We start from the raw sequence: 24,217 nt of genomic DNA, 5'->3' as shown, positions 1-24,217 counted from the left end.
TTTTTTCTTTGCGTCATGTGCTGTTTGGGGAGGGTTTTTTGGAAGGGCCATCCTGCGTGACACTGCAGTGCCACTCCTAGATGGGCCCGGTGTTTGTGTCGGCCACTAGGGTCGCTAATCTTACTCACACAGCTACCTCATTGCGCCTCTTTTTTTCTTTGCGTCATGTGCTGTTTGGGGAGGGTTTTTTGGAAGGGCCATCCTGCGTGACACTGCAGTGCCACTCCTAGATGGGCCCGGTGTTTGTGTCGGCCACTAGGGTCGCTAATCTTACTCACACAGCTACCTCATTGCGCCTCTTTTTTTCTTTGCGTCATGTGCTGTTTGGGGAGGGTTTTTTGGAAGGGACATCCTGCGTGACACTGCAGTGCCACTCCTAGATGGGCCCGGTGTTTGTGTCGGCCACTAGGGTCGCTTATCTTACTCACACAGCGACCTCGGTGCAAATTTTAGGACTAAAAATAATATTGTGAGGTGTGAGGTATTCAGAATAGACTGAAAATGAGTGTAAATTATGGTTTTTGAGGTTAATAATACTTTGGGATCAAAATGACCCCCAAATTCTATGATTTAAGCTGTTTTTTAGTGTTTTTGGAAAAAAACACCCGAATCCAAAACACACCCGAATCCGACAAAAAAAATTCGGTGAGGTTTTGCCAAAACGCGTTCGAACCCAAAACACGGCCGCGGAACCGAACCCAAAACCAAAACACAAAACCCGAAAAATTTCAGGCGCTCATCTCTAGTTTACACCCAGCTACCAGGTTATTTCACATTTGTGTTACCAGTGACTTTATTTTGCCTAAAACCATTTGCATCCAGTTATCAAGTTATTTTCACGTTTTGTTGTCAGACTTTATTTGCTTTAAACCTTCTGCATTCAGCCATCAACTTATCACCAAGATATATTTGTGTTGCCAAAGACTTATCACCACCTTGGATTCAGTTACCGTTTATCATTTCATTTCTGCTACTACCAATGCTACGTACCATCTATTATTATATTACTGTTCTGTGACTTTTGTGTTTATTAAACATCAGCGCATATGCGCAGGACTTTATTCAGTCTCCACGTTTCATACGTCATTCCAACACTGACCCACTAGTGCCCCCTCCGGGAACAGACTAAATCAGAATCCTGACAGCCTGACACCTAGGTAGTGAATGGCATGTGAGCGGATCCTCTCATCATACCTTTAACTGGAGGAAAGCAGCAATGCCACAAGATCAATTCGAGTGTAAGAAAGAGAGTTTAGTAATAAAATAGAAGGGAGAGTAATTATCATCCACTCAGTGCTACTGCCTGCTGTGTATGATAGTTCATAGTAAGCGATTTCCTACATGTTATGCCCTTCAGAAGGAAGAAATTGGGAGACCTGTGTAGCAAACCTGCTGCTATAGTATGTCCCCTGATATCCAAGTACAGTGCAGTGGATTAGCAAGCGGTACTGAAGTGGAGCACCCCAGCAGTGCTGCATAAAGTGATGAATGTGATATGAGTGCAAATATCTCTGGCTTGTTATACTGTACATATATCTTTGTATATTTCTAATAAACCTGCAGGTTAAAGCATCAATTTGAATTGGAGTGCCATTTATTATGCAGTTTACATGTGCCATACTATATACAGTAACTGCTTCAGGGCTCATTTACAGTTCCCTGGATGTCAGTTTTATTACACACCTCTCACCTTCTTCAGCGCAGCTTGCATAGATGTTGCTTTTACAATCTCACTAAGATACATTATCAAGAGTCAGCAGGTCTGGTTTATATACTAATGCTACCACTTCTTTTCCTTAAAATGGTTTTCAGTGATTCAAAATAATAATGTAATAGAACCAAATTTGGGGACATGATTTTATTATTCAGTGAATTGATCAAAACTTTAAATACTTTTACAAAGCACTACAAGTTACTTTTTTAAATGACAGATTGAGTTTTCCATATCCAAAATTGTTTTGTATTTCAGATTTTTCTATATTTTGGAATATTTTCATATGCTAATTAGATATATTGGGGATAAGACACAAGTCTAAACACAACATGCATTTATGTTTCATATACAGTGCACTTTATGCAGATAGCCTGAAGATAATTTGAGACAATATTTTTTATAATTGTGTGTATTTAACAAAGTTTGTGTACACTGAATCATTGGAAAGCAATTATGTCACAATCTCAGTCACGCTAAAAAAAATGGAATTTTAAATATTTTGGACATTGTATTTTTGGATATGGGAGACTCAACCTGTACTTACTGTAAACACTTTTTAAACAATTAAATGTTTGCTTTTCTCATTATTCTCAATAATTTAAAGTATAAAGGTTTACAATCTCTTGTTTTATGGTTTAGGATTATAATGATGAAATTCGACAAGAGCAATTACGAGAGCTATCCTATTTAAATGGTTCTGAAGAATCCAGTCAGGGAAAAGTAACAAGAGGTAGAGGATTAAGAATAGTTCCTGCTACAACTGCCAGGTAAGTAACTACATAAAAAAAACTTGAATTTTCTGCTTTTTGCTATAAAACAGAATAGATACTGTTTCCCAAAACATATTTTAAAGCATAGAACAAACAAACAACTGGAGAAAAAAAATATTTTATTTAATTAAGTTGTCATTCTGTCTACAATGAAAATAAAATATTTTGGGGAACCAACCAGCTTGATAGCAGTTCTCCCCATCACAGCACTGTATGCAGTCTTGACTTCATACTGAAACGTTGCCTGCTTCTGAATCTGCTGCACTCACCTCTGTTTCATCTGAGCTTTCAGCACCTTTATCCTGCAGATATTTTTTATAAAAGTAAAGTGGGACAGTTTCAACCTCACAAGCCACATATCTGTGCCATCAAACACCTACCTGGGCCTCAGCTTTCCTTTCTCCAAATCAATTTTGAAACTATGAAGAGGATTAACAGAATTACATATATTATATCTTTGCCCCATGCTTCAGAGCATGTTAATAACTTTAACATGGAAAGTTATTACCATGCTCTGATACATGGGGCCAAGATTTAATATATGTAATTCTGTTAATTGGTGATTTCCTCCTATGCGTTTCAGCTGTCATTATGCTTGGATTCTTCAGGAATTTAGTAAGCTGTTGGATGGTCTACTAGAAGTATTCAAGGCAGTTGGTTTTCCAGCTAGATTGAACCTTTTCATACTTAACGATCCACGTGGACTACAATTGGAACGGTAATCTGTTCCGAGCGAAGCGGTGGCACACTAATGGGCAAAACCATGTGCACTGCAGGTGGGGCAGATGTAACATGTGCAGAGATTATATTTGGGTGGGTTGTTTTTAAACTGAAATCTAAATTGCAGTGTAAAAATTAAGCAGCCAGTATTTACCTTGCACAGAAACAAAATAACACACCGAAATCTAACTCTCTCTGCACATGTTATATCTGACCACTTGCTGTGCACATGGTTTTGCCCATTAGTGTGCTTTCTGGTTTGCTAACAACCCTGAATAACCCCTATGTGCTTGGTCTTCTGGTTACAGGGATATTGTGATTTACAATGATACAATACACTTGCCTGCAGTCTTTTGCTTCTGCTCATTTTAATAGCAGCCCCATCCTTCTCTGTCTTCCTATATTATGATTTATCGGTTTCTATCATTTTAAACTTTTTATACAGTGAATTTGTTGGTGGTCTGTAAATACAGTATCGCTTAGAAAGGAAAACTAAATTGTTATATGAATCTACCATTGACAAGTCAATTCCAGTATGTAACCGAAAACATCTGAAACTTTTTTCTATTATATTTAATATATAATTTAAGCTTTTACATATGTACTGTGTGCATTTATATTTTATTTTCCCTGTACAGCATATGGTCTCCATTGTGCACCAAAGTGCTTCATACAGTATTTTACTCCCCATTCTAAATACTTGCAACTTTCCTTTCCATGGTGTATTCACATATATACTGCTGTTGCATTAGATGAAGGATCTTTACTATTAGCTTCACAAATCTTTAATACTTATTTAGAAGTCCTGTAATCACTTACCTGGTGTTGTCACATGGATGACTTGGATTGACCTTTGGTGGTACTGTCATAATCCATGAGACTGCATCCTGCTCCTCTTTCCCCCAGATATCTCAAAGTAGAATTGTTCTGCACATGTGGATAATGAATCTCCTTCTCCTATAGCCCCTTACAGTTATGTAGTAGTCTGTGATTGTTGACATCACTGCCAAATTTCCAGCCCACAATGCTATGCAAATTACACTCTTGAACACTTTCATCAATCTCTGCACTCTGAGTACAGAGATCAGCACGGGGACTGATGATTAGTCCCCCCTGTGACCCACTCTGCTGCAGCCTCCATTAGAAGAGGAGGAGTTGTAAATGACAGAGGTTGGCCTAAACTGGCTGGGCAGTATCTATGTACAGTATTTATTGCTACTGCGGGGGGGGAGGGGGGATTTGGAGAATAATTTTGACTGAGTGAGGGAGGGAGGGTCTTATTTTAAAATATGGACCTATTAACATGGGTAGGAGAGGTAATGCCTCTGGGGGCTCTGTTTCCACTGCTGGATCAATTGTCATTGCAGGATGGGGGCAATATTATAGTGCTGACCTTATTAACAATGAGTGGATGCTACAAATTCTTAGGTTAAATTGTAAAAAATAGTTGTCAGTTACGTGGTTAAGAAGATAAAACAGGGATGTGAAGAGGGAACAAGAATGTCACACAGTTCTCAAATTCATAACTGTTTCCAGTTTTAGATTAGAGAGTAATCATTTTTGGACTCATTTGGTTTCTATAGATAAATAGTACACTAAGGGGTACATGTATTAACCTGGAGAAAGCATAAGGAAGTGATAAACCAGTGATAAAGCAGTGTTAAGTGCAAGGTGATAATGCACCAGCCGATCAGCTACTAACTGTTAATTTACATATAGGAGCTGACTGGATGGTGTGCTTTTCACCTTGCATTTGTCACTGGTTTATCACTTCCTTATGCCTTCTCCAGGTTAATACGGGTGGTCTTCAGGTTGCCGGCTGTCGGGATCCCGGCGCACAGTATACCGGCACCGGAATCCTGACAGCCAGCATACTGACACTTTTTCTCCCTCTTGGGGGTCCACAACCCCCCTGGAGGGAGAATAAATAGCGTGGCACGCATAGCGCACCACCGTGCCCGCAGTGTGGCGAGCGCAGCAAGCCCGCAAGGGGCTCATTTGTGCTCGCCACACTGTCGGTATGCAGGCGGTTGGGCTTCCGGCGCCGGTATGCTGGTTGCTGGGAGCCCGGCCGCCGGCATACCCTACTACACCCGGTTAATACATCTGCCCCTACATGGCCTGTCAGAGCCGATAGCATGCCTCACAGCTTATTGCATTCAATAATTAAGTAATGTGATTTGGCAGAGTTGGCAAATTGAAAAGTAACAAAGTGTCAGATTAAAACTAGTTATTCCCATAAGATTTCGACAGTAAATTAATTATATACAAGCATTATTTCTAAAAGCTTTAACATTTGCTTTTATTACACAGAAATATATCTTTATAATGATGCATTAGTTTTCCTTTGTTGACTTTCATCACACATGATGATCTATACTACACAATATACTACACAATATATTGTCATAATAATATGCATACTGTGGGGTATATGCAATTGTGGTCGAATTCCAGCTGGAATTCAACCTTTTTTAAATTTGACACAATTTGACAGTCAGACACCCTCCCGCCGGGACCCGAAATCGACATATTCAATAAAAAACGGATTCGACAATCCTGCTGTCGAAAAACGGACCAATTGACGATAGTGTGCGTCCTGGATTCGACTTCATGGATGGCACAAAAGTGTTTAAAAAACCCTGAAACAAAATGCGTGGGGTCCCCCCTCTTAAGCATAACCAGCCTCGGGCTCTTTGAGCCGGTCCTGGTTGTAAAAATACGGGGGGGGAAATGACAGGTGATCCCCTGTATTTTAACAACCAGCACCGGGCTTTGTGACCGGTCCTGGTGCCAAAAATATGGGGGACAAAAGACGTATGGGTCCCCTGTATTTTTCACACCAACACTGGGCTCCACTAGCTGGAGAGTTAATGCCACAGCCGGGGGACACTTTTATACCGGTCCCTGCAGCCGTCGCATTAAATCCCCAACTAGTCACCCCTGGCCGGGGTACCTTGGAGGAGTGGGGACCCCTTAAATCAAGGGGTCCCCCCATCCAGCCACCCAAGGGCCAGGGGGGTGAAGCCCGAGGCTGTCCTCCCCATCCAAGGGTGGCAGATGGGAGGCTGATATCCAAGTGTCAAAATAAAGAATATTGTTTTTGTAGCAGAACTACAAGTCCCAGCAAGCCTCCCCCGCAAGCTGGTACTTGGAGAACCACAAGTACCAGCATGCAGGGGGAAATGGGCCCACTGGTACCTGTAGTTCTACTGCAAAACAAATACCCAAATAAAAACAGTACACACACACCGTGATAGTAAAACTTTATTACATACATGCACACCGACACACACATACTTACCTATGTTGACACGAAGTGTCGGTCCTCTACACCAGTAGAATCCACGGGGTACCTGTAAATAAAATTATATTCACAAAAATCCTGTGTAGATCTGTCCTCTTCTGCTTGTAATCCACGTACTTGGCAAAATAATAAAACGCAAAACCCGATCCACGCACTGAAAGGGGTCCCATGTTTACACATGGGACCCCTTTCCCCGACTGACGGGACCATAGAGGGTCCCTTCAGCCAATCAGGGAGCGCCACATCGTGGCACTCTCCTGATTGGCTGTGCGCGTCTGAGCTGTCAGGCGGCGCACTCGAGATGCAATGTAGCACATAGGCGCTCCATTGTATCCAATGGTGGGAACTTTGCATCAGCGGTTGAGGTTACTCTCGGTCAACCGCTGACCGCAAAGTTCCCACCATTGAATATAATGGAGCCAAAAAAGAAAACTTCACACCCACAAGAAAATGCGCTAACCAAGCTGCAGGTCAATGGACTTCCAAATAGGGCGTTACCCACACCCAAAGGAAGACACTCTAAAACAGAAAAGTTTTTTTCGGAAGTCCTCTTTCCCGCGCTAGACTCTTACGTTTATAAAGGCAATAAAGTCTTTACTTATCTTAGACTCGATGTTTCTTTTCAATTTTTCATGATCCTCATGCTCATATGTAGGAGTTTTTTAACGGTGGTACATGAAAAAGAGAGACCAAGGATACAATCTAGTGTAGTATGTTCATAATTCTCAGAGGAAAAAAACTTTCAATATGAATCATATAATGCAGAAACATGTATCATAAAATACAGTGATATTTATTGATTAAAGAAATGATCCAATAAAAATTCTTTATCACATGAAAAAACGGTAAAAATTCATTTTACATCCAAGACATATGAGGGTGGCTTCCTACCAGATTTTGGATTTTAGAAGTGCGTCAAAGCAAAAGTGCTGTATAGATGTTTAATGTCCCCGGGGACGAATCAGCTCCAAGCCGTGGGCATATGCCTTGAAAAAGATCAATGGATTGATCGAAACGCGTCGGCTGATTGTGACAACCGGTGGCTGATTGACCAGACGAGGAGAAGACAAGGTGCCCACGGCTTGGAGCTGATTTGTCCCCGGGGACATTAAACATCTATACAGCACTTTTGCTTTGACGCACTTCTAAAATCCAAAATCTGGTAGGAAGCCACCCTCATATGTCTTGGATGTAAAATTAATTTTTACCGTTTCTTCATGTGATGAAGAATTTTTATTGGATCATTTCTTTAATCAATAAATATCACTGTATTTTATGATACATGTTTCTGCATTATATGATTCATATTGAAAGTTTTTTCCTCTGAGAATTATGAACATACTACACTAGATTGTATCCTTGGTCTCTCTTTTTCATGTACCACCGTTAAAAAACTCATACATATGAGCATGAGGATCATGAAAAATTGAAAAGAAACATTGAGTCTAAGATAAGTAAAGACTTTATTGCCTTTATGAACGTAAGAGTCTAGCGCGGGAAAGAGGACTTCCGAAAAAAACTTTTCTGTTTTAGAATATAATGGAGCGCCTATGTGCTATACGCCACCTGACAGCTCAGATGCGCACAGCCAATCAGGAGAGTGTCACAACGTGGCGCTCCCTGATTGGCTGAAGGGACCCTCTTTGACAGCAGTCACGGGGGGTCCCGTCAGTAAGGGGAAATGGGTCCCATGTGTAAACATGGGACCCCTTTCGGTGCATGGATCGGGTTTTGTGTTTTATTATTTTGCCAAGTACATGGATTACAAGCAGAAGAGGACAGATCTACACAGGATTTTTGTGAGTATAATTTTATTTACAGGTACCCCGTGGATTCTACTGGTGAAGAGGACCGACACTTCGTGTCAACATAATTAAGTATGTGTGTCGGTGTGCGTGTATGTAATAAAGTTTTACTGTCACGGTGTGTGTGTACTGTTTTTATTTGGGTATTTGTTTTGCAGTAGAACTACAGGTACCAGTGGGCCCGTTTCCCCCCCGCATGCTGGTACTTGTGGTTCTCCAAGTACCAGCTTGCGGGAGAGGCTTGCTGGGACTTGTAGTTCTGCTACAAAAAACAATATCCTTTAGTTTGACACTTGGCTATCAGCCTCCCATCTGCCGCCCTTGGATGGGGGGGACAGCCTCGGGCTTCACCCCTGGCCCTTGGGTGGCTGGAGGGTGGGACCCCTTGATTTAAGGGGTCCCCACTCCTCCAGGGTACCCCGGCCAGGGGTGACTAGTTGGTGATTTAATGCCACGGCCACAGGGACCGGTATAAAAGTGTCCCCCGGCTGTGGCATTATCTCTCCAGCTAGTGGAGCCCGGTGCTGGTGTGAAAAATACGGGGGACCCTTACGTTTTTTGTCCCCCATATTTTTTGCACCAGGACTGGACGCAGAGCACGGTGCTGGTTGTTAAAATACGGGGGAACCCCTGTCATTTTTTTCACCCGTATTTTTACAACCAGGACCGGCTCAAAGAGCCCGAGGCTGGTTATGCTTAGGAGGGGGGACCCCACACATTTTTTTTCAGGATTTAGTAACCCATTCCCACTCCTTCCCACTGAAAAACATGCTCTGATCTCTCCATATTATTTTAGTCAGTAAAAAAAAATATATTCTTTTAAAAAATATATTAAATAATACTTGTGGCTCCTAAATAGACAAACCAAGTAGATAATCCCTTCTAATATAAATAGATATGCTATTAGCAATAAATAAAAAAAACACATGTTTTTAAAAAAATTTATTAGATCTCGCCAGCAAAATGAGGCGGACTGAAATTGACGAAATGACTGTCGAAAAGCACTGTTGCCAAATCGACATTCTTCAATTGAATATACTTTTGTCGAAAAGCCACATTTTTACCATTGCAGACATGTTGAATTTGACAACTGTCGAATTGCAAAAAGTCGTATCTGAAATGGCCGTTTTTTTGTCAAAGTACTGTATTGCATTGTCGAATCATTTTTTTTTTGTCAAAAATGCCCCGTTTTTCTACATTTGCGGCAATTCGACCGCAATTGCATGTGGCCCTGTATCTCTAAACCTTCACTGTTTACATTGTTTAATTATTTGCTATTTATTAGTCACCAATAACCAATACCTAATTTTATATATTATGTCTGCAAGCCTTAGTATTTACAAATATCTTGTTAATATTGCTCATTGCCTGGGGAGTAAGCTGCTGGCTTGCAGAGAGAGACACCATGACTGCCAGGAGTGAGTGCTGTCTCGAACTGCTGATTTGGTGAGTTGGACAGTAGGTCCTTCTCATACATAGGTAGAGATGCACTAAGCAGTGAAAAGAGTGGAGAAGTGAGCCAGTGGAGAAGTTGTCTGTGGAAACCAATCATCTGCTCCGTATAATTGTATAGTATGCAAATCCTAAATGCTACTTCAATGATAGGTTGCCATGGGAAACTTCTCCACTGGCTCACTTCTCCACTCTTTTCACTGCTTAGTACATATCCCCAATAGAGAGGAAAACCTTGTATATAGTTAGTGCCCAGACAGGCGAGGATTTATGTTTATGTTTTGTCATACTTTTGCTATAAATAAAATTAGCTGAGGCTATTTATACCAATACCCTTCAACATTACTTTGTTGTGTAATAGCTTTGGTAAAAGTTTAACATTTAAATATATTAAATATTTATTGTATAACATGCCCAGTTTCCTTGTATTATGTCTTAGGAGTCGAGGAGGTGTAATTCCCCCTCCTCTGCCTGGACGAGGCACACCAGTACCCAGAGGTTCACCTGTATCACGTGGGGCAGTACCACTTCCACCTGCCACCCGTGGGATTCCTGCAGCACGGGCAAGAGGAGCTCCAACTGTATCAGGCTATCGTGCTTCTCCCCCAACACTTGAGCCCTATGATGATTATGTAAGTGTTTATATATTATTAGCTGTTCTACCCGTTCTTGGCACGGAGGTTTCTAATTTTTACGATTGTAAATGTGAGTGTAAAAATGTTGTAATTCTATAGAGATGTAAATTTGACACGTCTTAATGTAAGTAAATATTAATCCATGGTTCTTGGCGTTACCCAAGGAGCACCCATAGCAGATACGGTAAAAAGTGACAGGACTATTTTGTAGTTTATCAAATTCTACACACTGGAGGTGTAATCCAAATTTTGATCCGATTGTCCATTTATTGTTCACGCAATGCAAGCCATGCATCGGTACTGACATCATTATGTCAACCCCTTTTCATCCCCTTAGGGGAGGTTTATTAAAATTCTAATTACCTATGTTAAATTTGAGCTTCCTAACATATCGGTAAGTAAGAGAATTAGTGATGAGTGAGTGAGGGCTTTCACATTTATATTTATAGATTATTATTATTATTATTATTATTATTATTATTATACACATATTTTGTGCTTTACAGAGAATATCTGGGTATTCTCATCAGTTCCTGTATTGGTGGAGCTTACAACCTATAGCACAAACACACACTTATACAGTACACTAGGGTTAAATACTATTTTTTATTATGTGTAATGCTAATAATTATATAATAAAGAATTAGAGTACTGAATAAGGAGTAAAGAAATTTTTAAAGCTGAATTCCATTTTATTTCCTTTATTCACAGTTTTATGGAACACAAATATGTAATAATAAGTACAAAAGTGTAATCTATGAAATAAGAATAGTAAATATTGAGGGGGGACACCTATGACTTTAATCTGGAGCGAGGTTTTTTTGCAGTAATCCCATGCATTAGTGAGCCACATAATTCATGGGATATTTGGACTATTCCATTAATAATCTCTCATCCCTAACAAATTTCAAGTACTATAACAGGAGGCTGATATATATGTCTGTGGGTTGCTTTTACATCTGTTAATAATGAATGTTTAATTATAAGCAGCACTTGTATTGCAGGAAACAACCGCAATTTGAGTATTGATTTGGTTATATATTTTTATTTATATGTTCTTTGGCTTGAACATTCTAGCATGTGACAAACAATGTATCTCATGCAGGACAGATAATTTTGGGGGGATAGTGAGCCGTGAATTATTAAATAAATTACATTATCATTGTGTTTTTGCAGGAAGTTGCATTGCATGTGTTGGGAGTGGATTTTGTCTAAAGTTTGGTAACATATGTGGAAAAGCATTGTTACATACCTGATTTTAAATGAGCACAGTGTAATTTACTGTCACCAAGCTGAGTGCCATGTTTCTCCATTGATTATCTGGTCATTATATACAGTTTATTTTTGTAGCTTACCTGGTCCACTAGATGCAAAGTTTCTTTCCCTAAATTGGATAAACTATCTTATACCCCTTTCACACCAGAAATGCAGGGACAAAACCCGGGAATTCTGCCACGGGCTCATGCAGGGACATTCCCGGGTTGGCACCTTTCACACCAGCATTTGGAGCCGAGACATCACGGGTCTGCACCTTTCATACAGAACCCGGGATGGGCCTTCATTTTAGGAAGAATGCCATTAGAAATGCCCTTTTTAAGGGGCACAAAGATGAGTGGCAAACAGTGAAAACATTTGTACCCACCATAAAGAAATGTTACTGGATTCCTAATATAAATAATTGTACATAATCAAAAGTTTTGCCAAGTTCTTGACTTTGTTTTAATGGTGCAAAAGTAACCTGTTAAATGCACAGGCATATATAGGTTTCAACTTGGCATAAAATGCCAACATGTGCGGAGCACAATGCAAACTTTAAATAATAAAAGAAACTTTCAAACACAACCCCCCCCCCACACACACACACACCCAAACATGAAAATTGTGGCCTATAACAGCACAAAAGTGTGAACGAAAATGACAAGTATGCATTCCAAAGACTGACTATGGCAGTTGCTTATAGATTTTGTATCCTGGAGATGAAATATTAGGGGTCGGGGTCAGGTTAGGGGTGGGGTTGGGGTTATGGTTAGTGGGGTCATAGTAGTGGCCTCGAGAATACGATGGATAACTGTGCTCTGGGACAGGGAGGGCCTGGTTGGGGTGGTTATGTGGGTACATATTGTAGCCCTGATTGTGTGGCAAGAAGCGTTCCATGAACTGAAACTGCCGCTCTTGGTATTGGCTCAAGATGCGTTCTTGGTGTCCCATTATCTGTGTAATGAAGGATTGCTGCAGCTCTCTTTCTGCCTCTATAAAACGGAGTTGGTGGGCATCCTCCTGGTGCTGCATGTTGGTATCCATGTCGCACAGTTCTGCAACCAGTACAGAGGTCATTGCCCGTGCAGCAAGCTCCACTTTGGTGGCTCTGCGTCTCCTCTTGGGAACTGTATGTACTGCAAGGGGAATAAAAGGGCATATAAGAACAAGCAGTGTTGTTTTTGTACGCGTTTGGGGCCTCCTACCACCTTCACTAGATACACTGTAAACTCTACAGAATAAACTTAATTGTGGGCGGTTATGGTGTCATATAGTGCAGAATTAATGTTCAAAGCAATACGGCTTTTTTATGCATAAATGATGCTAAGCAAGCACATATACTTACTATTGGTGCGCATCACGGGGATTTGGCTGGAGTGTCGCATCCACATTTGTTTCCTGCCCAATCACAGCTTCCGCACTGATGTCGGGTATATTGTCATCAGTCTGGTTGACAGATGAGTCCAGATCGGGGTGGCCAGGGTCATCTGGGAATAGTATGGGTGATGATGATGGTGGCCCACATTGGGAACTTTCCATGCTGGACTCACTCTCATCAGCAACCACAAAGTGTTAGGGAGTGGCTGTGCTGGAGGATGACAGGCTGATGGGGTCAGTGAGCGCAGTGCTGCCAAAAATAGATGCACATTGATCATAAAACATCCAGTTGCGCCTTGCAACACCACTTTTGTTCCTGTTGTGGTCATGGATGCGATTAAACTGCTTTTTCAGCGATTTCAGTTTATTTACCACTTGTTGTTGGGTATGGATTATGCCCCGCGAGACCAGCATCCTTCATAGTGCCTGTGACTTGGCACCGGATCTCCTCCTCCCCTCTGATACTTAAAAGCTCCCTCACCTCAGCATTTGTCCAAGACATTGCAGGACAGCAGTGGTATAAATGCACAGCAGGGGTGTGATGTGCCACAGAGCTGACAGTACCTGCCTCCACGCTGCTGTGCATCCTCTGCGCGCCACAGAAAAAAAAAAACAAGACCAGGAAGTGCCCTGAAGAGCCAATCAGCATCAGTATAGGCAACCCGGGGAGGTGGGATATGTCCCTGCACCATTCACACTGTCCAGGGATCATCCCGGGACCAACCCTGGTCGATTGCAGGGTTGAAATGCGGGGACAGAAATCCCGGGTTTTTGTCCCTGTACCCTTTCACACCGAGAACTTTCCCGGATTGATGCGTGTTCATGTGTTTTAACCCGGGAAATTTTGGGCTGTGTGAAAGGGGTATAATTGTGTGTACTGCAGTGCTTAAAGTGGTCTTTCAGAGGTGGTGGAACTCACCCCCCCCCATGCTTGTGCAATAAAGGGATTGCAGGTGTCACAAAAAGGGGCATGGTCTCAAAAAGGGGCGTGGTCACCGAGTAGTAGCCCAATTCAAATTATGCTGCACAGTAGCACAATCTTATTCACATTACACCACATATTATTGTCCCTTATTCATGGTATGACACACATTTGTGCCCCTTGTACACAAAGCCCACAGTAGTAGCACCCCAAATACACATAATGCCCACAGAAGTAGTGCCCCTTATACAATGTCCTCAGTAGTAGTGACCCTTATGCAAGGCCCACTGTAGTGGTAGTGCCAACAGTGGCAGTACCCCTTATGTAGAGCCCATAGTATTGGTGCCCCTTATACAGTTCCCTTAGTAATTGTGCCCCTTATATCCCCAGACGTGATGCCCCTTTTTAAGTACCCCCATGCAATGCCCCTGTGTAGTATTGCCCCAGTAGTATTGTCCCCAGTAGTATTGCCCCCAGTAGTAATGCCCCCAGTAGTTTTGTCCCTAGTAGATATGCCCCCAGCAGTTCAGCCCCCTGTATTTATGCCCCCAGTAGATATGCTTCATGTAGTTATGCCCCTAATAGATATGCCTGCTTAAGTTATACCCCCTATAGTTATGCCCCAGTTGATATGCCCCCAGTTGGTCTGTCCCCAGTATATATGCCCGCAGTAGTTTTGCACTACAGTTGATATGCCCCCAAGTGGTTTGCCCTCAGTAGCTATGTCACCAGTTGGTTTGCCCCCAGTGTATATGCCCCCAGTAGTTTTGCACCACAGTAGATATGGCCCCAGGTGGTTTCCCCTTCCTTAGAAGCGCTGCTTACACACACACTAAAAAATACAATACTCACCAGCCCCACTCCTGCTTCCGAACCACTGCCCTCTGCCTGGTGCCTGCTCCTCAGATCTATGGGAGAGATGTCATGACGACTCTCCCAAAATGCACTCTGCAGGACTCGGGAGCCGGAAGCTGGAGCTCAGCAGTGAGCTCCTGCCTCTGGCTGCCGCTGAGAGGCAGTAGCCGGGTGCACACTGGCAATACAATCTCAGCGGGTGCCCGGCATCTCCCTGGGTTAGGTGAGCCAGAGGAGGCGGAACTGCATTCCATCTCCAAATGGAACCAACGGAATGCAGTTCCACCCCATTATGGCTCACTTTAACCTCTGGCGTACTGTATGTGTAGTCTGGACTGTAGGGTGGAATATTTCAATTCTGCATGATATCCACAATGGGTGTTATGCAATGGCACATCACAACCACAAATAAGATATATTTGGCTTGTATTTCAGAGAGTTGTGCAGGAAAATGTATGCTGTTGTGATGCCCAATAGACAGTACTATGGGCATCCTGCGATCTTAACCCAACATTGTTTAAAATGAAATTGACCAAGAGGGGGCTGATGCATATTTCCACCCATTTGCTAAGCCACTTGCATCACAAGCTCCATCCATCTCTGTGTCAACAGTATATGTGCCAGCTTTATGTCAGGTACAGTATACATACACTCAGGGGCATTTCTAGAGAGGAGGAGGCCCATGTGCAGGCTCCATCTGAGACCCCTCCTCTGTAGTTGGCAGCGCTTACAGTAGCTCTGGGCACTAGGGTCCCATTTTCCTAGTGATTTTTCTACTGTGTATGCGCGAAACCCTGGGAAAATGGCGCCGCAACATTCTCCTAGTGATTTCTGCAGCACTGCTGCTGCACCGCAGGACTCCAGAGGGTAAGTATTAAAAATAATGGGTGCAGGATGTAGGCCCCTCTGGACCCCCGGGGCCCTTCTGCACTGCACACGCTGCACCCATTATAAATATGCCAGTGCATACACTCAGATACACTGACACCCAACCTTGTAATCTTGTCATAAACACAAGACGAGAGTGTTAGCATTTAGGGCAGGGATGGGGAACCTTCGGCCCTCCAGTTGTTGTTGAACTACACATACCAGCATGCATTGCTACAGTTTTGCTATTTGGCCATACTAAAACTGTTGCAAGGCATGCTGGGATGTGTAGTTCAACAACAGCTGGAGGGCCGAAGGTTCCCTATCCCTGATTTAGGGGCATATGTATCAAAGCTTGGAGAGAGATAAAGTGTAGATAATCAGCTCCTAACTGCCATGTTGCAAGCTCTGTTTGCAAAACTGACAGAAGATGATTATTTGGTACTGTATTTCTCTCTATCTATTTCCAAGCTTTAATACATACATTATTGCCCTTATTCTTATTCCAAAATGCTTTTAATATTAAGATTGATTTTAATCTAAACCTTCTATACAGTATAAATCTCTTTCAGGGCCATGCGAAGACCTGTATTATTGTGCTTAGTGGTGTTAAGGGCTATGTAACAAGTCTTTCTTTGCATAGCAAATAATAATGGAATAATAATGGAATAATATCTTTGTTCAAACCTTTTAGGTTAGTAACACTATATTCTGCTCTATAACACAAAGTACATAAAATGAATGATAACCTGTGTAAAATGTATCATTTCAAATATTATTCTAATATATCTAAAGACATCAGGGGTTCCCAACCACGGTCCTCAATGCACACTAACAGTCCAGGTTTTAAGGATAGTCATACTTCAGCACATGAGACTTAATTATTACCTCAGTTATTTGAATTTAACAGTCTGTGCTCAAGCATGGATATAACCAAAACCTGAACGGTTAGTTCTCCAATTATGTAAATCCACTCATAATTTTGCCTTTAATATTGATTATGCATTTCATTCAGACACATAAGTTAAGTGATATAAATGTTCCTGGATAAGTACTGTAGAAATACACAAATATGAGTGAGCAACATATATTTATTTTATTTACATTCTTCAGCACAGTTTGGGAAATTTGTGGAGGAGAGTGGTTTATAGTGAACACCTGCCGCGGTGGACCCTAAAGAAACCTTTTATATGTGGACCCTACTTCATTTGGGTGTGAGTATGGTACGAAACCCCATTGAGTCAACTATCGGTGAAGGAGAAGTCTCCTGTAGATCACCTCTGCTTATCTTTCTATACTACTAGACTTTTTGTGTTTTGAACATACTACACTTTTTTGCTTTTGTATCTGTTCTTTTTATTATACTACATTGAGGATGTGCCCTTCTGGAATAACTATGGACAATCCTAGAGAAAATTTAGTTATTCATCCACTGTTTTATTGCCCCTGTGGCTCACAGAGTATGTGTCACTGACATGAAGTGTCCATCAGCTTACATATGAAGTTGGCTTCCTCTCTTCATTCTCACCCATGTCTTTGTTATACTAGGAGTGTGGTGCCTGACTGTGGTGTTACCAACATGCGCCACACTTCCAGTCTCAGAAAGAAAGGTTGCCACTTCTAACTACCACCCGCTAAAGTTGAGCAGTAGTGTAGGTACTTTTTCCAATACAAGGGGTGCCTCCTCTGTAGAACGAAAATCTACAATTTCCTTGTACATGGGGAATGAAAGTAATGAAGATGGCAGTGTTTTTGTTTTTTTGTTTTTTTTACTTGTTTACATATGTGGTAATATAGATGCTGTAACATAACATTTATTTTTAAGATTAAGGTGTTGTAAGAAAATCTAAGTATTCAGTTATGCTAAAATGCTATGTTTTCAATACAGTTATTACAGTTAAGTGATTTCTTGCAGATTAGATTGACTTTGTATTTCCACCCATGTTATGTTTTAGAATAAATCATTTTACAAAATTAGAGTTTTTTGTGAAGTGCAAAATAAGTCATAGTGATATAAATCTAGTATTATTTGATTAAATTCCTAAATTATATTTAGTGGAATCTGAACAGCTGGATAGCATATTGATTAAATAAAACTGATTAGATATTATGCCAGAAGCACTTAGAGAAAGAGCTAAGGCTCAGCTGACGAGCATCTGGTGATACTTGAGAAATCCAATTGTCTTTCTACTGTAATAGCAGTAAAGTGTAAAGATTTTATTACAGAAGCCTATCAGAGTTCTAGCTGAGCACAGTATTATTGGTGAAAGCTACTAACCAAAAACTCTTTTCCGCGGTTGTATGTAAATTCAGAGTGGACAGTTTTAGTTTTCTAACATGGCCAGAGTCAGGAGAACATATAAGTTATATAAAATAATTAATCCAATTTTTAATTAAAGCTCCCTGTTAAATATTCTAGCCGACAGAACATTAAGTTGATTGTGCTGGCAAAGAAGGTTTTATGGCAAGAACAGCAATAAAGTTCTGCAGATTTTTGTGGCTTCTTATTTCTTTCATTTAATCATTAAGTTGCTACTGGCATATTTTTCTTTTTGCTTCGAAAAGATATGTTGGTTCTTTAATTGTCACAAAATGCCTTAGAAGGTTAGGATAAAAGCAAATTAATTCTAATACTTTAGGAATACAATAATGTAGTGGGCTATTCAATCAATGTTATTGCTGATAAGCAAGGGCATAGCTACCATAGGTGCAGGGAGTACAGCAGTTATAGGGCTCAAAGCTTAGAGGGGGCCAACTTTCCTGTCAAAGTTACATGTGTTATATACATTTTTCACCAATGGATGATACAAACTTTTGCTTTTGGGCCTACAATATATCTAGTTGTGCTTCTGGAACTGCTCTTTGTAATGTGGTATAAAAAGAACTGAAAGGCATTATAATGTTACGGACGGTACGGGTGGTGTAATGGTTAGCATTACTGCCTCACAGCACTGAGGTCATGGTTTCCCACCAGGGCCCTAACTGTGTGGAGTTTGTATATTCCCCCCATACTTGCCTGGGTTTCCTCCGGGTACTCCGGTTTCCTCCCATATTTCAAAAACATACTGGTAGGATAATTGGCTCCCAACAAAATTAATCCTAGTGTAAATGTGTGTGCATGTACATGTGATATAGGAATATAGATTGTAAGCTCCACTGGGGCAGGAACTGATGTGCGCTATATAAATAAAGGGGTAATAAATAATAAATAAAATAATGTTAAGTGTAGCATAATATGTACTAGGGACATTGTACAGTATGTCTTAATGGGAATTGGGGGTACTGTGTTGCATAATGTGTACTGGCATCCCTATATTGTGGCATACTTTAATATGTCACAGGGCTCTACCATGGTTCAGAAAATGAACTGGTGCACTATTACGGTGCGTAAAAGTAACATCTACTGCACAAAATGTTGCTACGGGGCCCCTGTATTATATATATATCAGTGACGTGCGGTGGGGTGAGGCAGAGCCTTTCCTGTCATACTAATGTTTGCACCAGAGTTTTTACTGTATAAAGTATATGTAAAATACAAGTTATGTTTGTTTGAAATATCTTTTTTGTATTATTCTAATCATGTTTATAGCCAAATCTCTGCAGTAAAAAGTATATGGCAGGTGAGGCAGAGCCTCACCTTGCAATCTTTTACGCACCTCTCAGATCAAAACTCACAAAATTTCCAGGGGTTTATACTGCTGCACCTGTGTATAATGCCCAGATGTACCCTTTGGTAAATATATTGTGTTTAAATCTGTCTCTGGTGCTAGCTAGTGCCTCCTGAACCATTTAGCTCACCGCACGTCCCTGATAGATATATATATATATATCTGTATATGTTTGTCTTTTTTTCACAGCACTTGCACCAACCTGAAGAAGGGACCCTGCGGGGCCCGAAATGCAGCATCGTTATGATGGCTAAGTGCTTATGGTGATGTACAGATATTTACATTCGTTGTTTACATAAAATAATTTCATCAAAAAGTCCTGTAGTGCCGTGCTTGTTCTGAATGGGGACTGTTCTGAACCATAGCATATGTGTTTATTTTTGCAAGGGCACACAGGTGAATGTATCTCTGACTATTTGAGTGCCGGATTTATCCTTGGACTTATATATATATATATATATATATGCACACTGTATATATATTAGAGCTGAGTGATCCAGATTACCTTGAATTTGGACTGCTTCTAACAGGGTGATCCAAGCTGCGGCCGAACCCAGCTTGGGGACTTCCCACCAGTCCGAGCAAGGCTGAACGTCATCGTCCCACGTCGGATTTTCGCAGGACTTGGAGTACATATAAGTCGCTGCAGCCGGGATTCGGCGCCATTTCACTGCACGCTCCCGTGCTGCACTGTGCTCTGCGGTGTTTGGGCTGTCAGTCAGAGAGTCCATCTAAGGGCCCAGGGCTGTCAGAGTGTCAATCAAAGGGTCTGTTGCTTGTGTACATCTAAGGGGCTGTCAGTCAGTGTGTAGTGTACATCTAATGGGCTGTCACTTGTGTACATCTAAATGGCTGTCAGTCCTGGGTAGTCTACATCTAAGGGGCTGTCAGTCAGTGTGTAGTGTTCATCTAAGGGGCTGTCACTTGTGTACATCTAAGGGGCTGTCAGTGTGCAGTGTACATCTAAGGGGCTGTCACTTGTGTACATCCAAAGGACTGTCAGTCAGTGTGTAGTCTACAGCTAAGGGGCTGTCAGAGTGTCCATCTACGGGACAGTGTGTAGTGTACATCTTAAAGGCTGTCAGTCAGTGTGTCTATCTAAGGGGCTGTCAGTCATTGTGTTCAGAGAGGGGGTTGTTATGCTGTCACTGTCCCTCAGGGGGGCTGTGGGCTGTGTCCAGTCCCCTAAGTCCATCACAGTGGTACTGCACTGACTATGCAGGCTCCACCCTCTGCGTTCACAGTGTAACTCCATATTATTGTTAAAAAAAGTTTTGTATTATTTGTTTATACTGCACACTGCACCCCAGTACACCATAGTACCCCAGTGTGTGTGTGTGTGTGTGTGTGTGTAAAAGCGGTCTGACTCCACGCAGTGTGGGTCAAACTGCTAGTTTAAAAAAAAGAAACATTTTATTTAAATTATTTGTATGGTATACTGCACCCCAGTACACCATAGTACCCCAGCGCAGGTGTGTAAAAGTGGTCTGACTCCGCACAGTGTGGGCCAAGCTGCTAGTTTAAAAAATAAATTTAAAAAGTGTATTTAAATTGTACTGCGAACTGCACTCCAGTACACTGTAGTACCCCAGTGCGTGTTTGTAAAAGCAGTCTGACTTCACACAGTGATCTGTAAATTGAAAACTGGATTACAATCAGTTTAGAGAACCAAATACTAGAAGGAGGAGATAAAACTAAGCAAATATGCAAAGTATGCCGGACCTGTAGATCAAGTCCTTGATTCACTTTGCCAGGATCTAAGGGTTACCAATATCTTGAAATTGGATCACTACATTTTGGCAACTGTACTTGATCCTACTGTAGGTTTAAGTGATATGCTGTATCTTTCTTTCCAACTGACCCAGATCTTAAGATATGTAAAGAGCTCCTGGTGAGCAAGTTGGCAGCTCAAGTGACACGTTGCACTACAACACCTCCTTCAGTTTCTTCGGCAGCAGCCAGGAAAAAACGTACCTTTCCCAAACTTACCTTTTTCCATCACCTAGTGGTGATGCAGATAAATCAACACAACATTTTGACATCTGGTCTGGTCCAACTGAACTGCCCAGCATTTGTGACACCTCTACAATAAATCCATCTGATATGGTCAGCATCCAAAGAATGGTGGAGGATTATTTTCATGGCACCATAAAAATAGGCATGTCAGAGTCCCTTTGAGTACCTGAAGGAAGAAAAGGCAATTTGGAGGACCTTGTGCAAACCTGATTTGCATCACTTAAGCTGCCCACCCCCCAGTGTGTACTCGGAGAGAGTTTTCAGCACAGACTGGAACCTTGTCAGTGATTGGTGTAGAAGGCTACTTCCTGAAAATGTGGAAAAGATAATGTTCATCAAAGAGGATGACCTTTACTGGCAATTATGTCAAAGTACAGAGAGTTCTGTAATGGTGGATTCCAGCGGGGATGAATTAATATTGTTTGAAGAGGATGTACACACTGACATCTAGCCACTGTAGAGCTGTTGCCTTAAGCCGATTGGTAGCTTGTTTTGTGGGGGCCCAAACAAACCAAGCTCTTCAGCCACGGAAGCTGCAGGGCTTGGTTTGTTAAAGTGTGCATTACCTTTTTAATATCAAACATAAGGGTGGGTGGGAAGGGCCCAAGGACAATTCCATCTTGCACCACCATTCATTTCTCCCACTGTTGTTTGTCCACTGTTGTGTGTTTCATAGATATGTTATAAACTGCTGCATATTTGTGCAGCTGCTCTGTCACTAAGTAAACCAGCCAGCTCGCTGCAGACTTTGGCCTAAAGTGGATGAACACAACATTGTGAGCTGTAAGATGGTCAACATTTTCTGCAAATGACTGGAAATGAATGTTATTGAGGTTAATAACACTCTTGGTACAAAAAAGGCCCAAATTAAGTGACTTTAGCTTTTTTGTAAATACAGGTTGAGTATCCCATATCCAAATATTCCGAATTACGGAATATTCCGAAATACAGACTTTTTTGAGTGAGACTGAGATAGTGAAACCTTTGTTTTTTGATGGCTCAATGTACACAAACTTTGTTTAATACTCAAAGTTATTAAAAATATTCTATTAAATGACCTTCAGGCTGTGTGTATAAGGTGTATGTGAAACATAAATGAATTGTGTGAATGTAGAGACACTTTGTTTAATGCACAAAGTTATAAAAAATATTGGCTAAAATTACCTTCAGGCTGTGTGTATAAGGTGTATATGTAACATAAATGCATTCTGTGCTTAGATTTAGGTCCCATCACCATGATATCTCATTATGGTATGCAATTATTCCAAAATACGGAAAAATCCGATATCCAAAATTCCTCTGGTCCCAAACATTTTGGATAAGGGATACTCAACCTGTATTAAAAAAATAAATCCAAATCCACTGCGATTTGGAAAATCCAAAGCAGGCCAATGAATTAGAACCAAATCTAAATTCAAATAAGGCAATAATGACCCAGCACACATCTCTATATCATGAGGTTCCTTTAGTACTTTTGTCGTTTTATGTTTCACCTCCTCAATGTCAGCTTAACATTTTCATCCAAGGAAAAAAATAGTTACATGGAGCGAGATCGGGTGAACATGGTGGGTGAGACAAATTTGTCATGTCATTTTTGGTTAATAATTGCTTAACACTCTGTGTTGGCATGTGCGTTGTCATGATGAAAGAACCAGTCACCTGTTCACCACAGAACTGGACTTTTTTCCTCAAATCGTGACACAGCCTTTTCAAAATTTCCAAATAAAAAGCTATGGTGGACAGTTTGACCCTGGGGTAGAAATTCTGAGTGCACAATCCCTCTCACATCAAAGAGACAAATGAGCATTGTTTTCACATTTGACATCACTACAAATAGGCAAAAAAGTGAATAAATCTTTGGGAAAGAAAATCACTGCATTCGTATGCTACCTTCCCTTGCAAAGTAAATGAGGATACTTGCTCAGAAGTGTTCCATAAACATCCACCTAGTGGCAGAATCCTGTACTACTAGTGACCTGCCCTGTAGAACATGATTCCTGTATCTTTTGGGTACCCCCTTGTATAAATATATATGAGATGAGCGGGTTGAGGTCCGAACCCCCTCTGAACTTCACAATCTGAGCCAGGAACCGAGACCGACTCGGGATTTACCGCCAGACTCGGATTCTTGTGGGTTTTGGATTCTATATAAGGAGCCACATGTTGCCTGCCATTTTCACTCCGGACTTGTAGAGTGAGGGAGACAGACCTCTGTCTGTCTGTGGGTGGTGGTGGTGGACAGGGGTGCAGCTGTCCTGTGCTCTTCTGGGGCAGTGTCCTGTGCTGGTGTACTGTGCTGTTAGGGGTGATGCTGTTCTGGAGTGGTGTACTGTGCTGTTAGGGTTGCTGCTGTCCTGTGCTGGTGTCTTGTGCTGTTAGGGATGCTGCAGTCCTGTGCTGTACAGGGGCACTGTTCTGTACTGTGTGATGTAAAAATACAGGGTGCTGTGGCCCTGTCCTTTATGCTGTAAAAAAACAGGGGTGCTGTGAAAATACAGGGGTGCTGTGGACCTGTCCTGTATGCTTTAAAAATACAGCGGTGCTGTGAAAATACAGGGGTGCTGTTAAAATAAAGGAACACTGGCCCTGTCCTGTATGCTGTAAAAATACAGGGGTGCTGTGGCCCTGTCCTGTATGCTGTAGAAATACAGGGATGTTGTAAAAATACAGAGGTGCTGTTAAAAGAAAGGAACACTGGCCCTGTCCGGTATGCTTTAAAAATACAGGGGTGCTGGCCCTGTCCTGTGTGCTGTAAAAATACAGGGGTGTTGTAAATAAAAAGGGGCACTATTCTGTTTGCTGTAATAATAAAGGGGCCCAATCCTGTGAAATGGAGAACAAGAATTTGGAGG

The 24,217-nt window shown here is 41.5% G+C and overlaps 1 protein-coding gene across 4 annotated transcripts in view; it reads left to right on the top strand.

The window, feature by feature from the left end:
* Positions 1 to 24,217, top strand: part of KHDRBS2 (KH RNA binding domain containing, signal transduction associated 2) — a 620,233-nt gene that overhangs the window by 397,082 nt on the left and 198,934 nt on the right. For 3 of the 4 annotated variants that reach the window (XR_010175991.1, XR_010175992.1, XM_063916743.1), the window contains 2 exons: positions 2,354 to 2,481; positions 10,208 to 10,400. Coding sequence is in view for 2 of the 4 variants with exons in the window: in XM_063916743.1 (XP_063772813.1) it covers positions 2,354 to 2,481; positions 10,208 to 10,400 (321 nt within the window). In the remaining 2 variants the exon portion in view is untranslated. Of the gene's footprint in view, positions 1 to 2,353; positions 2,482 to 10,207; positions 10,401 to 16,794; positions 16,896 to 24,217 lie in introns of all 4 variants that reach the window. The other variant, XM_063916742.1, reaches the window with a different exon arrangement.

The sequence above is a fragment of the Pseudophryne corroboree genome, chromosome 4, assembly GCF_028390025.1.
Source record: "Pseudophryne corroboree isolate aPseCor3 chromosome 4, aPseCor3.hap2, whole genome shotgun sequence".
Lineage (NCBI taxonomy): Eukaryota > Metazoa > Chordata > Amphibia > Anura > Myobatrachidae > Pseudophryne > Pseudophryne corroboree.
The sequence above is the reverse complement of the archived record's forward strand: the minus strand, read 5'-3'. Positions and strand labels throughout refer to the sequence as shown.